This window comes from Dermacentor andersoni, chromosome 6, assembly GCF_023375885.2.
Source record: "Dermacentor andersoni chromosome 6, qqDerAnde1_hic_scaffold, whole genome shotgun sequence".
Taxonomy (NCBI): Eukaryota; Metazoa; Arthropoda; class Arachnida; order Ixodida; family Ixodidae; genus Dermacentor; species Dermacentor andersoni.
Window position 1 is genome coordinate 165,693,216 of NC_092819.1, and position 16,136 is coordinate 165,709,351.

General features: G+C 45.9%; 1 protein-coding gene across 1 annotated transcript in view; it reads right to left on the minus strand.

Moving 5' to 3' along the window:
* Window positions 1-16,136, minus strand: part of SamDC (S-adenosylmethionine decarboxylase) — a 122,079-nt gene that overhangs the window by 13,910 nt on the left and 92,033 nt on the right. The window contains exons 8-9 of the mRNA XM_050172026.3: window positions 15,081-15,155; window positions 4,111-4,191 (exon numbers count right to left, since the gene is read on the minus strand). Of these exons, the coding sequence (XP_050027983.1) occupies window positions 4,111-4,191; window positions 15,081-15,155 (156 nt within the window). The remainder of the gene's footprint in view (window positions 1-4,110; window positions 4,192-15,080; window positions 15,156-16,136) is intronic.

A 16,136-nucleotide genomic window follows, 5' to 3' on the forward strand; every position in this document is an offset into this window, starting at 1 on the left:
TGGAAGCAGGAACATTCACAGACAAACACAAAACTTAAGAAAATCTCAAATATAAAAAAATGTGAGAAATAAAAAAAATTAGACAAATGCAAGAAAACAGACATGAGTAGAGGTATTAGGAGCGGGTTCACAAGCTGCTGTGCCAACCTTCTTGTATGTTCTTTTTTTTTCTTTTTACCGTTCTCTTAACACTGACATGGGAATTTTTAATTGCAACATATCACGAGAATCTAAAAGCAGCGTGGAGCTGTGTTGTGGGAAACCATATCGAGCGGTGGCAACGCAACTTATGCGTGACTGTGCCACAGCACGCACTCTACAGCTTGCGAGCACGGTGAGCACTGGTGAACAGCAGTCAATCGATGGTGCTACACAACGATCGAACACTGCTGCTAGACGCTTGGCTATCTCGCTGCTGACAGCGATCATTCACGCTAAGTTGATGGCAGCAAATCTTTGCGTTGAAGGCTTCTTCTGCAAATATTTTCTGTTGACTCGCTCGTAGGTTTGTTTCATGCGCGGACGCTTTTCTAATTTCTCCTGAAAATGGTTTTGCTCCATCACTTCACCCCGTCCGACGAAAAACGCAACGACAGATTACACAAACACACCCACCGCTGACAGTAGGCACCAGTCTTTGGAAAACTTTTCGAGTCGTAATTTCACTCGGGGCGAAATAAAACAACATGGAACAAACACGCAGGATGTGTGTTCGTAGCGGTCGCCGCGGGATCCTGTTTTCATGCAAAGCGTAGCGCAGCATCAGCGATGCTCGCTGCCGCGTTTCTTCGCCAGATCACGGCTTAGAATAAATGCACGTGGCACAAATGCCGCATCGTAAGCTCGCAGTAATATTTCTGGCATGATAGACAATCACAAACAGTTTGGGAATTCACTGTGACGAGGGGCTGATGCATACAGCTGACGCGACTTGGCCCAGTTCGAAGCGCGGCGGCCATCTTCTCCGTCGGCGGGGTCACCGGCCGTCCGACTCATGACATCACTCCTGCGTGCGCGCCCATTGGTGGATGCTCATGTGCATCTGCCTTGGAGGAGTAAACGCCCCCTTTTTTCTAAAGTTGTACCCGACTGTACGTATTTGTATTCGATGCACATTCAAAAATTTTGATGTTCGCACACCCCTAGTTTCCACACAACATATCCTGTTCATCTGATAACCGCTTACACACCGACTGCATTATTCTGCATTTTCATAAAGCTTTCGATCAAGGGTCTCGCACCCATTTTTTACCGAATCTATCTGTCTGCCCAGTAGCATTCTTTCTCCGCTCCATACTTATCTAATAGATCTCAAAAGGTACTGATTAATGGTACCCATTCTGACTCCGTTTCAGTTACTTCTGGCGTCCCGTGAGAATACCTGCTAGGTCCACTGTTATTCTTGGTATACATTAATGTTTATATTACTATATAAATATATATATATATATATATATGTATATATATATATATATATATATATATATGGTTTATATTATATAAAAAAATATTATATTTATATTATATTATATTAACGTAACAATATTAGCAATAAAGTTGCCTCAAAGATTAGGCTACACGCAGATGATTGCATTGTATACCATGACATTAAAGTGACCCTGAACCACCCCTTGGGCTTGGTCAAATAACATAGTCCGCGGGTAGCATACGCTGCTGTGAACATCTCAGCCAAATTTTGCTGTGGTACGCGGTGCGTGGACCTCGCAAGCGGATTGTGAAGTCACCTTTCTCTCAAATGCTTGTCCTCACTCCCCTCTGGATGCTTTATTTTGTCATTCCCTTACACGACTGCTATTGTCCGATAGCTGACATCAAGCTGCGGTCGGCTACATGGTTTCAATACTGTGGTCGCCACGGGGTGCCGCCACGAGTCCATCGGCAAAGCGCACTGCGGCTCACTGGGGACAACCGCAAACCGCATTTGGCCTATGTTTAGCATGTCGTAGGCACCAAAGGCGCAAGTCATGGCGTCTACGTTAACATCATAAATGAAACTTGAACTGCGCCCCGTGGTGACATTTCGAAGGAATAGCTGTGTGGGCATGCCCCCCTCTGCCGTCGCACTGAAGAAAGAACGGGAGCATGGCAGAGGCAGTGTTTGACCGCCAATAACTGAACGCATTGGTGCACTTCTTGTGGCAACGCATTTCTGAAGTAGCCTACTTTTACTCCAAGTGCCTTTCTCCACTTCGATAAAAAGTGGTTCAGGGCAACTTTAAGGATTACTCTGATACAACTACTTTGCAGTTCAATTTAAATCAAATCTGTTCATGGTGCGACAAATGGATCATGAAGTTAAACAAAAGTGAAAATAGGCACATTTCACTTGCAAACAGACCACTACGAGCTCAGGATATTGCTTACGTAATAGAAGAATTCTACAAGTTAACCATACAACTTATTTAGACGCAATGTTTTCATTGGACATTATACATGGACACATTATACATGGACATTATACATTGGACACATGGACATTATATATAAGCACCTAAAGCTGGTTGAGTCGTGAATCTTATTAAATTAAACTTCAAACACTCTTCTCGGCCATTCTTGAATATGTTTGCGTAGTTTGAGAACCACATACTAAAGTACTGGAGAAGAACTTGGAAGTCATTCAAAACTGCACGGCAAGATTTGCAACAAAGCAGTACCGACACTTGAGTAGCATCACGGAAATAAACAGTCTAGTTGGCCTGCCTTTTTCAACACAACATGCCTTTTTTCGTCCAACTTTCTTACAGGATATGCTGCTAGTTCCTGGCATAAGTTTTTGCATTGTATATTTTGTTGCTATTGGTTGATGTTTTTATTATCACATGATACAGGTTGAATGTGGCACAACACAGCCTGTCTGTGAAGTTGTCGGGATCACTGAAATCGTGATATGGCTGCAAGCATGCACTATCCATCGGCTGCAGGTATCTCGAATGAACATACAGGTGACATCACAGTTTGCCCTATTGCTGCTGCATTCGCTGCAAGACTGAAGAAAATGCAGTGCAAGACACGATTTCAAGACCTACGGTGGTTGGTCGTTCTGACGACCGTAGGTCTTATGCTTATGCGTTCAGTTATTGGCGGTCAAACACTGCCTCTGCCATGCTCGCGTTCTTTCTTCAATGCGACGGCAGAGGGGGGCATGCCCACACAGCTCTTCCTTCTAAATGTCACCACGGGGCGCAGTTCAAATTTCATTTATGATGTTAACGTAGACGCCATGACTTGCGCCTTTGGTGCCTACGACATGCTAAACATAGGCCAAATGCGGTTTGCGGTTGTCCCCAGTGGTCTTATCTTGTGCTGCGATTTTTTTTACTTCTTTTCATTGAACAGCTGGGCTAAAGTTAGCTGGGAATCCCTATACATTATATCCTGCCGACGAACTTATTTTCCTAGCCACAAAAAGTATAGCCATGCCCTACCCACAAGTTCTAATACCTTGCAATCAACAGGCTCCAAAGGAAGCTCGAGAATCTTTCTTTTGCTAATGATGAAAATGTATACCAGAGTGCCTATGCCCTCTGGTCAGAACAAAGGTCGTTTTATGAACTCTATTCTGCAACATGAATAGTTTTTCTGTCTTCACTTGACAGTTATATTCTGCCTAATTATATTTCCCTTATTTCTTTACAAAGTGAGTGTAAACATTGGTCTGTCTTGCTTCTCTTTTGTTTACTGCACACAGCTCAAGTGCTGTTTATGCATCCTCTTCCTGGTCTTCTTCCTTGCTTCAGATGAGCCAGAAGAGCCACTAAAACAAGCATATCTGCTTCTCCGACAACTAACCCTTCTTTTCCAGCAATAACCAAGGTTTTAACAGAGCTCTTCGATTACACCAAAACTTCCCAAAGTCCCCATGTGGACACAATGCTTCGCAAGCAGCATGAGGGTCAGCTGACTGTCGCATAATACAGAAAGCAAGCTAAATGGGTCTATAAAGCTCCAAATTATTGCCTCCTTTCTTATGGATTTTGCTCACAAAGACCGGGTTTGGTGCAAAGTCCTCATTCTGACATTCATTTGTACCATGCACAGCTCCACGTAGAAGTTTGTTCTAAAGAGAGTATTGCTCCTGTGTCAACTTACCTTGTTTGCAAACAGTGTCATCACAAATTTGCCTGGAAGAAACATCTTCAGCAGAGTAGTAACCAAGTCATGGTAGTTGTCCTAAAAGAAATAGCAATGATTTATCAGTACCATTCTATCACAATGTAGTGATGACTCACACATGATACATTTTCTGCAAGATGTAGAAAACATTGCAGGTTGTTCTCACTTGATGGCCAGTTACAGGCAGGGTAAACAGGCAAACAGAATTTTACTGGTACACTTGCCTGAGCAAGTCAAGCATTGCAGAGGGCTGGCAATGCATAAGCACAGTGTTTAGCCTAAAGTGGAGTTTTAGTCGGAACTTGTGGCAAACAAGTTGCCTCCCCATGCCACATTCTGCAGTGTGGCAATGGCCACTTGCGAAGCTCCAGGTGCCCCGGTGGCAAAACGGCTAGCGCCTACTGTGCCATGTTCCTGGACAAATCCTCCCTCCTGGCATTGAGCCACACGTGAAAGCACATGCCACTGGGATGTACCCCGATTGGCCACTGTAGAGTGCTTCCTCGTCACAGCAAATGCTCACAGGCCCACTGGCGAGTGGGTTACATGGGACTCCCGCGACTTTTCATGCTTGGTGGACTTAATTAAGGAAAAATGAGACATCCACCCAATCGTAGCAATTGTTACAAATTGCTATGTCAAACTCTTGCCTTTGCTTCGAGTTGACAAATTTGCACCATCCTCTGCTAGCTGCCTGGTTAGCTCAGATGGTAGAGCGGGTGCCCTCGAAAGGCAGTGGTCCCAGGTTCAAGTCCCAGACCAGAACAAATTTTTCTTCGGCTGCAAGGCTTTTCTTTTGAGGAACCCGTACGGGTTTCCTTTGTGGCAATTGCTACGATTGGGTGGATGTCTCATTTTCCCTTAATTACTTCTCTCCACCTTGCGGGTTTCCGCACAACTATTACGTCAAAGTGCTTGGTGGACCCAACACAGGCTGCACAGTGGGTGTACACACTCGATCCAAGCAGCAACTGTCGCAGTGTGGTGTTCCTTAGGTTAACAATGCTGTCTGTTGGCCATCTGACTCCGGAGAATTCTCCGCACTGTTTCAGTGAGTTGACAAACCAAGCTGTAGCATCCATTGTGCACTGAAGGGTGGAGGAGCATCATGCCCTTTCCTCATTCCCACTTGTAGGGTGAACCTTGCGTAAACCCATCTCCACAAACTGAACTTGAGTTGATATTTTTAATGTGCTTGAACCCAAACCAAAACTCGAGTGAAATAAAATGGAGTTAGGACTGAAATGTTCTGCACAACTCAGCTATGGTCAGTGCGCTCAGGTAGTATTCACATTTAAAGCACAGCATGCATTATTCGACTGCAGAAGCTTGGTTACAGTGCAACAAATGTGCCAGCTATGCTGCATCCAAAAGCAGTGCATGGCTGCTAAGAATACGACCTAGGAAATGTTGCTGTCTATCACATCACATTACCAGTGAATGGCACGCATGCAGAAGAGAAGCAGGGGAAGAAGTCTGTGTTTGCATGACTGCACTGCTCACCGTGTGCAGTGTATAACATGCCACTCTTGGAGGCTCAGCACCAAGTGCACTGCACTGAACTTGTTCACTCTTCGTTTCATTTCTCCAAAGCAGAGTGAAGTGAAACTGAAACTGTCGCCCCAGTTTGACACCCTGAATGCAAGATTATGTTGAACAGTACAGGGGTTTAGATTACGTGCAATGTCTGTGCAGAGTGGTTTCAGTAACCAATATGCCACATTCCAAGAAGCTGTCCCACTGAAAAGCTTCCGCCCTACACAGTCCAGTGAACTTATTGCGTCGGCAGTTAACTGAACAGATCAACAGTGAAAGGATGGCAAGACAGCACATGAAAGCGAGTTAAAAGTTACAGCAACAACGGTGCTGAAATGCTGCTAGCGTGCCAAAATCAGAAATTGGCATGTGTCTTCAACATACTACACTAAAAAGAAACACTAAATCAGTTTAGACTAGTAAAATCATTTTGTAACTGCTGTTGCATCTTTTTTTTGAGGGGAGGGAGGGGAGAAGTAAGCTATTAATGCAGGATATGATGGCCAATCATCTTCTTGATTTTCAAGTACAATTTATAGAATTGCCAATATCTGCATGTATTTCATGGTATTTTCACACATTTACAACATTTTGGTGCACACAGTTTCTAAAAGCCTCCACTGAGTCCTTGCTTACTTCTGAACACGCTCTAAACATTAATGTTTTAGTAAACAATTGGCTAGTGTAGAGCATGCACTGTCGAAGCATACCACATCTAGTTGAATCCAGGCCGGCCCCAATTCTGAGCAGACCGCCGAATAAAAGAACTTGCCTCAAATATAGGCTGAGCAAAAAAGTGAGGACAGCGTTCACAAAAAGAAAACAGCATGTATTTAATATGAACATGTTGAGCTCACTCTACATTATCATCGTTGCTAGCCTCGTCGCTCTAGGCACACTGCAGTAAAGTTCGGCTGTACATGTCGCGCCACTTAACAGCAGCGGTTAGCACCCGCGAGTAGGCAGCTCCCGCCATTTCACCATTAACCCTACTGCGCTCAGACCCCCCTGAAAGTCTCCTTTTCCAATTTTTTAATGGATTCACCGCGGCCTCTCGGCAGCTCCTCCATGAGAAGTGCGAACAGAAAGAACAAGCGTAGATACTGCTGCGTTAAGGGTTGTTACAATCGCAAAGGGGATGTACGTCGGCATCAAATGTTACCGCTTCCTGTCAAAATCATGGGAAGCAACCTGGCGGCTGAAGTGGATCATTGCGGTTCGTGTCGCTCTTGCGAACTTCTGTTGAACTAACTAAGACGTAAATGCAAAAAGAAAAAAAAACAGCAGGCAGCATCCGTAAAAAGGCACAATAAAGCGACAACTGCATAAAAACGCAAGAACCGATTCCCGCTGTTGCAAATTGGTTTAAATAGTTGTTTAGCTCGTCTTGCTCCGATACAAATGTGCAGTGGTTGTTGTGTCAAATCCAGCTTCGAAAGCACTCCGTGTTGGAACTTAATTGCACTGTGATTTTTGTTGTGCATTAATAAGTCAATGCAGAGCTTCTTTCTGTGCCAAGATCAAGACGCAGATGCTGGAACCGGGATCATCCATGCCGATGTTTCCTCGCCCTTAAAAGAACCGAACTAAGGTTGGAATGCACCGTAGCAGACGTCAAGTGTTTGCAAATTAGCATTTCTCTCACGCATGCTAGTGCACATTTGTTCAATCTTCACGTTTAGTCTCAGCTAATTTCTCGCTTATCTTCAAGTGGTGACGACCTCTCACATTAGAGCCCAAACGACAATAAGAGAATATGCTCGAGGCACTTCGTCAACGGAGAAAATGCACTTACCTGCCAATTTGCCAAAACCTCTACAATTGTGAGGTACAAGGCAGGCTCCAAGTAATGAAGCTACAAATGACAGGTGAAAAATGTCTACGGCTGCATTTGCTCACTTAAGTGGAATAAAATAACCATTTGTCAACTTCCTTTGAGTTCAACGTCGAAAGCATGCTTGCTTTGTTGTGACAAACACTTCGCGACCTGCTGTGGTTGTTTAGTGGCTGTGGCGTAGGGTTGCTAAGCATGAGGTCGCAGGATCAAATCTGGGCCACTGCGGCTGCATTTCAATGGGGGCAAAATGCAAAAACACTCGTGTACTTACATTTGTGGACGTTAAAGGAACCCAGGTGGTCCAAGTTATTCTGGTGTCCCCCACTACAGCGTGCCTTATAATCAGATTATGGTTCTGGCATGTAAAACCCAGTAATTTAAATTAAGCACTTCGCTGTGATGTCCATGCTGTTTACTTCTTTGGCAAAATATACATGGTTGCAGACGTAAATTTGACGTCCTTTCTGAAGCATCGATGGTCCAAAATGGGCCTCGACGCATTCGATTGCCTTAAAACCCCAATTTAGAATGATCGATACGTTTCAAATGAGTGCCGTATAAGCATACCTCTGTACCAGTGGCCGCCTCGGTGTTTTGCGGAACTAACACGGTGGCGCTGACGGCTGAGCCGATCACTGCGCCTGCCGACCATTGAAGGTAGCTTGTAGCTCAAACCACATGCACGCTTGCGGACGGGCACAAGCTCGCGTTCGCACACCCATGCATGTGCAGACGCAGGTGTGGCATGGCTCGCATGCATCAAAATGTGGCGCGATCTCGGTGAACAGCTCCTCTCTGTTATCACGCGCTTATTTTCCTTATCGCTGCCATTTTCTTGTTGCAGCACATGCAAAAAGCATTTCTCGTTGCCCCCCTCCAATGACCGCCGTTTAACGCGAGATCGTTAAAGGGCCCCTAACCAGGTCTGGCCATGTTGAGCTTACAAGCACAGAGCATACAATGCGCATTAACGATCATGTTTGCAAAGAATTACATCGCTACGCACCGCGGAAGGGTAAAATTTCAATCCAGATGTAGTTTTCCGTTTCCTTCGTGGGGACCGCACTCCAAGCCGGACGGGACGGTGACATAGTCGCATCCCTGCGCCTACGTAGTCATGTCCGCAGTGTGACGTCGCTCGTGGTGACAAGTGACTTCGAGAATTATTGAAGGGAACATCTGTTATTTGTATGATCTGTCGCTTGAATTGACAAATTGAAGTTTAGAGAAATAATAACACACACAAATGGAATGTCTGTATGTTTTTTGTTTTCCTTCACACCGAAGCAAGAGAGATGTACTTCCGCTTTGTCTACTTGTTGCCACGGTCATGCAGTCATGCGCAGAGGTACCGAAACTATGCCATTTTCTACCATGTTCCAGAGCGTGATAATGCTCTGCGATACGCTTGTTCTACCTCAGTATTCGTGTAGCACTGAATTATACCACTAGTCATGTGTCCTTGTGCACAGCGTGCAAAATCGTGCGCAATGCGAAACCAGACAATCACAACAGCTCATACGCAGCGGCAAAAAAGAAAAAGAAAAAACAAAGAAGAGAAAAAGCGAGCAGCAAAGAAAAAATGAAGGCGGGGCCCGTGACGTATGCAATCTTCGAGGTCCGGTATGGGAGAACGCAGGGAAGAAATTTCACTTGCGGACGCTAGACGGGGTGAGTGGAGAGAGTGTCTCGCTATACAGTGGAGCTCGCCTTCTGAAATCATGGGTTCACGGCACTGAAATATTCCTACCTCAGCTATTAATGAGCTTATCTTAAAAATTTTTGTGGAAGGACGCTCCCTAGAGGACACGTAACAACTTCCAGCGTATAACCAAAATTTGCTATGGGGCCTGGTGAGGGGGGGCCCCTCACCAGGAGGAGCCCTTGTCGCAGAAAATGTGGCGGCGGCATCCTGTGCCGGCATCCGGCGTCGTTTCGGTAAAGATTTTCAAACCACATATACCCAGGCCTTCCATGTGACGCATGGAATTGACTGCACTAATTGAATTTCTCAAGCTACAATACTGAAACGGGCAGAGATATAAGGTTAAATGGGACAGTGTTTACTCTGCAGAAGATATGGCCAGAAGATATGGACGTCATCTCTTTCATCTTGTTAGTGATCATCGTCTTTGTCCCTCTTTTGGCACCGTGACATAATCCCTGGTGGTGAAAGCGCCCACCCGGCGCCTCCTATATGGCGACCGCATGATATGGCTTGATACGACCCAAGTGGACAATATCAGTTGACATGGACGATGGGAAAGCATCGGCTGGAGCTACTTCATAAGTCCTACTCCATAAGTCACTGAGCTGTAGATGATGCGGTAAGGGCCAGAGTACCGAGGGTGCAGTTTTTCCAATAGGCTCACACGCCGTGGAGGAGTCCAAAGGTCGCCAGCAGACTGGACAATATGATTACAGTTGTCATAAAGAGACTTCTATCTTGCCTGTGACTCAGAAAGGCGATGGTGGGCAATCTGACGTGCCTGGGCAGGTGTAGCTATGCTCTCGCAAGCGTACTCAGACGGGAACGCGAGAGCAGTTGGTAGGAGAGTGTCGAAAGGCAATGTCGGGTCACGACCAAAGAGGAAATAGAAGGGGGAGTAGAGAGCGGTGTCAAGATGTGACTAGTTGTACGTGGACGTCACAAATGGAAGCGCAGCATACCAGTGACACTGGTCTGAGGAGACATACATCGAGAGCATATCTGCAAGTGTTTGGTTCTGGTGTTCAGTGAGGCCGTTCGTTTGAGAGTGGCATGCTGTCGTGAACTTGTGTTTCATGGCACAACAGCAAAGTAGATCTTCAATAATCAGAGATAAAAAGTAGCGGCCCCTGTCTGTGAGAAGCTGGCGAGGGGCTCCATGGTGTCAGATGACATCTTGGGGCAGGAAGTCTGCGACGTCGGTAGCACAACTGGTCTGGATCGCTCGTGTGACAGCATAGCGAGTTGAATAATCCGTTGCAATGGCGATGTACTTATTTCCAGCTCTGGAGGTAGGGAAAGGACCCAGCAGGTCGAGGCCAACACAATAAAACGGTTCGGTGGGTATAACAATTGGCTGGAGAGTTCCAGCCAGAAGCAAAGGAGGCTTCTTACGACGTTGGCATGGTTTGCAAGCAGCAACATAACGTCGTATGGTACGGTAGAATCCAGGCCAGAAAGTGGTCACTGGACATGGTCGCAGGTGCTGGAAACACCCAGGTAGCGGTGGGGTCATCTGGAGTTGCACGAGTACAGTTGCCCGGAGATGAGAAGGAACGACTATCAGCAGTTCATGTCCTTCTGTGCGCATATTTCGGCAGTATTTCGGCACTGGAATTTGCTCGCTGCCCATACGAGTGCAAGGCACTCGCTCTCTGTAATGGAGTAATTGCATTCAGCGTGTGAAAGCAGGTGACTTGCGTACGCAATAACTTTGTCACGCCCACGTTGACATTGAGCTAAAACTGCGCCAATCCCATAGCGACTAGCATCCGTATGGACCTCAGTTGGGGCAGATGGGTCGAAGTGAGCAAGAATTGGCAGAGTAGTGAACAGGGTGATAAGGCGTTGGAAGACAGCAGCTTGGTCAGGACCCCATGAAAAGGGGGCGCCTTTCTTCAGCAGTTCAATTAGAGGCCGAGCAATCTAGGCAAAATTTCTGACAAATAGATGGAAATAAGAGCATAAGCCTACAAAGCTGCCAACGTCTTTGGCACAGGTCGGCACAGGAAAATTGACAACAGCACAAACTTTTGCGGGATCGGGGTGGATGCCAGATGAGTCGACGAGATGACTGAGGATAGTAATTTGGCAGCGACCATAGTGGCAATTCGAAGAATTTAATTGTAGCCCAGCAGCACGAAAGATGGAAAGAATAGACAAAAGGTGTTCAAGGTGTCGCGAAGGTCAGCGAGAACATGATGACATTGTCGAGGTAACAAAGGCATATAGACCACTTAAAGCTGTGCAAGAGCGTGTCCATCATGCACTCGAAGATGGCTGGAGCGTTGCACAAGCCGAATATGGTATGACTGGAAATTAATAAAGCCCATTTGGCGTAGCAAATGCAGTCTTCTCACAGTCCATGTCATCGATGGCAGTCTGCCAGTAACCGGAGCACAGGCCTATGAATGAAAAATATGTCACACTGTGTAGGCAATTGAATGTGTCATCTACGCATGGCAGTGGATAGACCTCCTTTGTGATCTTGTTTAGATGGCAGTAATCTATGCAGAATCGCCAGGTGCTGTCCTTTTTTACCAAGACAACAGGAGAAGCCCACGGGCTCAACGATGGTTCAATAATGCCCTTGAAGTCAAGGTTTTGAGGGAAGCCCGTCTGGTCGGGAGGCATCATGAAGAAGGGTAAAAAGAAGGACACCGATCACTGAAAGAATACAAGAAAAAGACGTTTTGGCTGCCCTGACAGGAGCCTTGTTCACAATAAAATCGAGGACGTGCTTCTTTTTACCCTTCTTAATAATGCCTTTAGCAAGCATCTTATCAACCTCCTGTTGTATTACTCTGTGCTTGGCGTGTGACATGCGATAGGGCTGTCTGAATAGGCAGTGCATCGCCAATATGCATGCAATGCTGAACTAAGGAGGTTTGTCCCAAAGGCCGACCGTCAAGGTAAAAAATGTTAGAATAAGATGTGAGCAGATGATGAAGATCATTGGGTTTGTGTGGGGGTAAGGCCCAGGGCCATCATCTTAGTAATGTTGTCGCGCGCTGGAGGCGATGTGGCGGAATGAGAATTGCAGGCGGCGAAAGAGTTGGAGGAAGATGGAAGGGGTGAGAGGGAAGAAAAATTAAAATTAAATTATGGGGTTTTACAAGCCAAAACCACTTTCTGATTATGAGGCACGCCGTAGTGGGGGACTCCGGAAATTTCGACGACCTGGGGTTCTTTAACGTGCACCTAAATCTAAGTACACAGGTGTTTTCGCATTTCAGTGGGGCTGAAATGCGGCCATCGTGGCCGGGATTTGATCTCGCGACCTTGTGTTCAGCAGCCTAACACCAAAGCCACTGAGCAACCACGACGGGTGGGTGAGAGGGAAGAAAGGCCGTACTCGCATGACAGCGACAGTGTGATGACAGAGGTCCCTTTGGGTAGTACCTGAGGGCAAAATCTGAAATTCAGGAGCGGAAGGTAAGTTTTGTTAGCCAATACGGTCCCTACTTCGTGAGGAAATGACATGCCGTGCGAAAGTAAGGCACTGACACAGGGAGTGACGACATAGTCACCATCCGGTACACAGGGGTTGGGCACAGCAGTCATATAGGTTAGTGCCTGCGGAGATAGATGAACAAAGTCAGCGCAACGGAGCTGGATCTGTACGGTGTCGGTAACATCAGGGAAATCAAGTTTGACTACACCAGCCGAGCAGTTAATTATAGTCGAGTGGACAGATAAAAAGTCAAGGTCAAGGATCACCTCGTGAGGGCAGTGGTCAAGTACATGGAACAATATAGATGTATGGTGACCGGCGATGCTGACACGAGCAGCACACATTCCCAGCACAGTGGGAGTTCCCCCATCAGCGACTCGTATGACGTAGGACTCGGCAGGAGTGAGCGCTTTCTTGAGCCACTTCCAGAGATCAGCGCTCATGACCAAGATGTGTGCGCCAGTGTTGATCAGGGCAGTGACAGGTAGGCGCTGGTGATGGGAAGCCACATGAACTGTCCAGCAATGCGACGGCTCCGAGTTTTCGAAACGTCTGCACTCATGGATAATTTCATCTACCATCGAGCAGTCCTTAAAAACGAGCAAGTTAAACGCATCATCGGCGATGCCTTTCCGAATGTGCCTCACTTTGTCACCCTCGGGTATAATGGTATCAATGCGGTGGCAAAGAGCTAGGACAGCAAGGATGTACGCAACGTACGACTCGGTAGCTGTCTGAGCTCGACAGGATAGGTCGTTCGCAGCGGCGCTCTTACGACCAACGAGCTTGCCGAAGAGGTCACGAAGTTTTTGCTTGCATACGTCCCAGCTAGACAACCCTTCTTCGTGTGTGTCATACCAGGTGCATGCTGGTCCCTGGAGGGTAGAAGAGAAGATTTGCAAGCATCACTGTCGGGTCCCATCGGTTGTGTGCAGCGATGCGTTCGTATATAATCCAAGCCATTCTTCGATGTCGACTTTGTCGGTGCCGTTACCAGAGAAGGTGCCTAGGTCGCGCGAATGGGTCAAGACAACCGACGGTTGCGGTGTCGCTGATGCTGACGGCCCACGTGCACCAGGTGCTGACGCCATACTTAATCCAGCAGCCTGGTCGTCTGTCAGCATGGTAGGACGGCCGAAGACGAGCCCACTGCGGAGTTTCGTATTGTCCAATACCCAGCACCTCCACCAAAAATGAGACGGGCATAGATATAAGGTTAAACCTTATGGGACCATGTTTACTCTGCAGAAAATATGACCAGTACAACCAGTATGGCCGAACGCAAGGTTAGCCCCACTACGTCGTCTCTTTCGTTTTGTTAGTGATCGTCGTCTTTGTCCCTCTCGTGGCACCATGACAATACGTAGAAAAATCGTAAACTACGACTTGCACACAACCTATAGACATGATAGCTCTCGGATTGCAATTTGACTATACGAGAAAAGACAATTCTGTTACGTAAAAACTCAAAGAAACCCCTTCACATTTTGTGTGTGCAAGCGTGATGGGTGTCTTGGGGCCCACAGAGCGGTGCGCCCGGTTCCTTGCAATAACTCCAGCTGGCGCTCGCCTCTGCCACATTGCGGCCAACACAAGAGGCTGTGGTTCCACCACAAAGCCCGCCTTCATGCATAGCGTTCACGGCAAGCACTTCCCGGTAAACATTACGGTTACATATGCTCCAGTTGCCGGGAAGCGTGAGAAGTAGTCAGGGATCTTTGAATGCTATCGCGTTCCACTCTTGAATGCGAAGCTTAAGTGTCCTCCAAATTTTTCTCATCGATGATGAAGTCTCGCCCGGCTGGAAGGTTTGACGATGCCTCTGCGGCTAACACAACTTTTGGTTTGAAAGCAGCACTACAGTGACATCGGCTATTTGGTGCCATTACGATAACATCATGCTATGGGCCACGCCACACACCGATACAACACAGGTTAAAATAGCGACGTTGCTCGTGTACTTCAGTTGGTTAGTGGCACAGGTAATAGCGGCTGTGATACTAACTGTTCTAGATGATGCTAGCTATTGTAGCGAACTAGAAATATTCTAGTTCATTATACTAGCTATGTGCCATATTTATCATCTTAAATTACAACCTGGCGCATTTGTTTAAAATTATCGAACCTAAGCCGACCCTAGGGTTTGGCATACGATTATTTGAAAAAAACTATCGGCCTAGATTCAAATAAATGCGGTACATGACAATGATGTAAGCACTACCACCTGTATTGCTTTCAGCATTCCTCCAGACTTGTGCAGCCTATTTGGGATTCCACAACTGTAATCTAGGTGAACTTATTATTTCATTTACCGCTTCTATAGGATGGAGCTATTATAGCAAGATTGTGCAAAATATTATATACAATTGTCAAAGGTATTGCATATTTCTTGTCAAGCTGCTATAGCTCACCTGTGGAGCGTTGGTCTCAAAGCTCACATAGGAGCAGTGTGGCTCGGGCGTGATGTGGATCGTAAAGTAATAACCCTGAAAAAAAAAATGCATTCAATTGAAATACTAAATATAACAAGCCAACTGCAGTACGAGGGGGAAAGATGCTTTTCTATTTTAATGTTTCAGAATTGTGGCTTTCTTCGAGGCAAGCATAACTTTAAAGGTTGCGTTACAGAAAACAACGCACGATAAACTTAAACCATTGTACCTAAAGTTTTGCTTTCTGCATACCAGCTGCCATGCAAGTGATTGACGCATTATGTGTTCCTGCTTGCAGGTTGTAACAAATGCCATCAGCAGATGTCGATCAAAGCACCACTTTTATGCTTGGTGTAGATGTGATGTGTGTTAGTTTGCATATAGGTAATGCTCTAGATACTTGGGCTTTGAAACATTGTTACACTGAGGTAGGGCACATTCAATTAAAATATCAGAATAGTTATTGCTACAATGACAGCACAAATTAGTATAATTATGACTGAACAAACATACCTCATCATATCTGGCCTATGCCTGCGCCTATGCCAGACAAGAGGATAATTGCAGAATTACAAAGCATCTTCTCATAGTTATAAACTCGTTTTTCTGACAAAGCTGAGTTCTTCCTCGATCACAAGAGGCACAAGCAATGGAAAATTGCACTTTTTACGAATTGTATGTGCAGCCAAACCATGTAATAAAGAAATGCAGTACTATAGTATGTGACCAAGTAATTGTATTTCCCTCGAATTTTTCATGGAAACCGACATTTAAAATTAAATTTGAACATTTCCCATAAATGGATACTACATAAATTTTTTGGGGCTCATCATTAAGATTTATTGCTAATTTTGCACCTATTTAGTTTGCTGCTATGCACTATGCTGCTAGAAATAATGACTCCCACTGTAGAAATGCTGACGATGTGGGATCAGTTACATCAAAGCAAATATTAGCGACCTGCAGTGGACATAAAATAGGCCGCTGCTGCTGATGATGACCATGAAATATTGGCTTGCATGTGGCTCAAAAGGT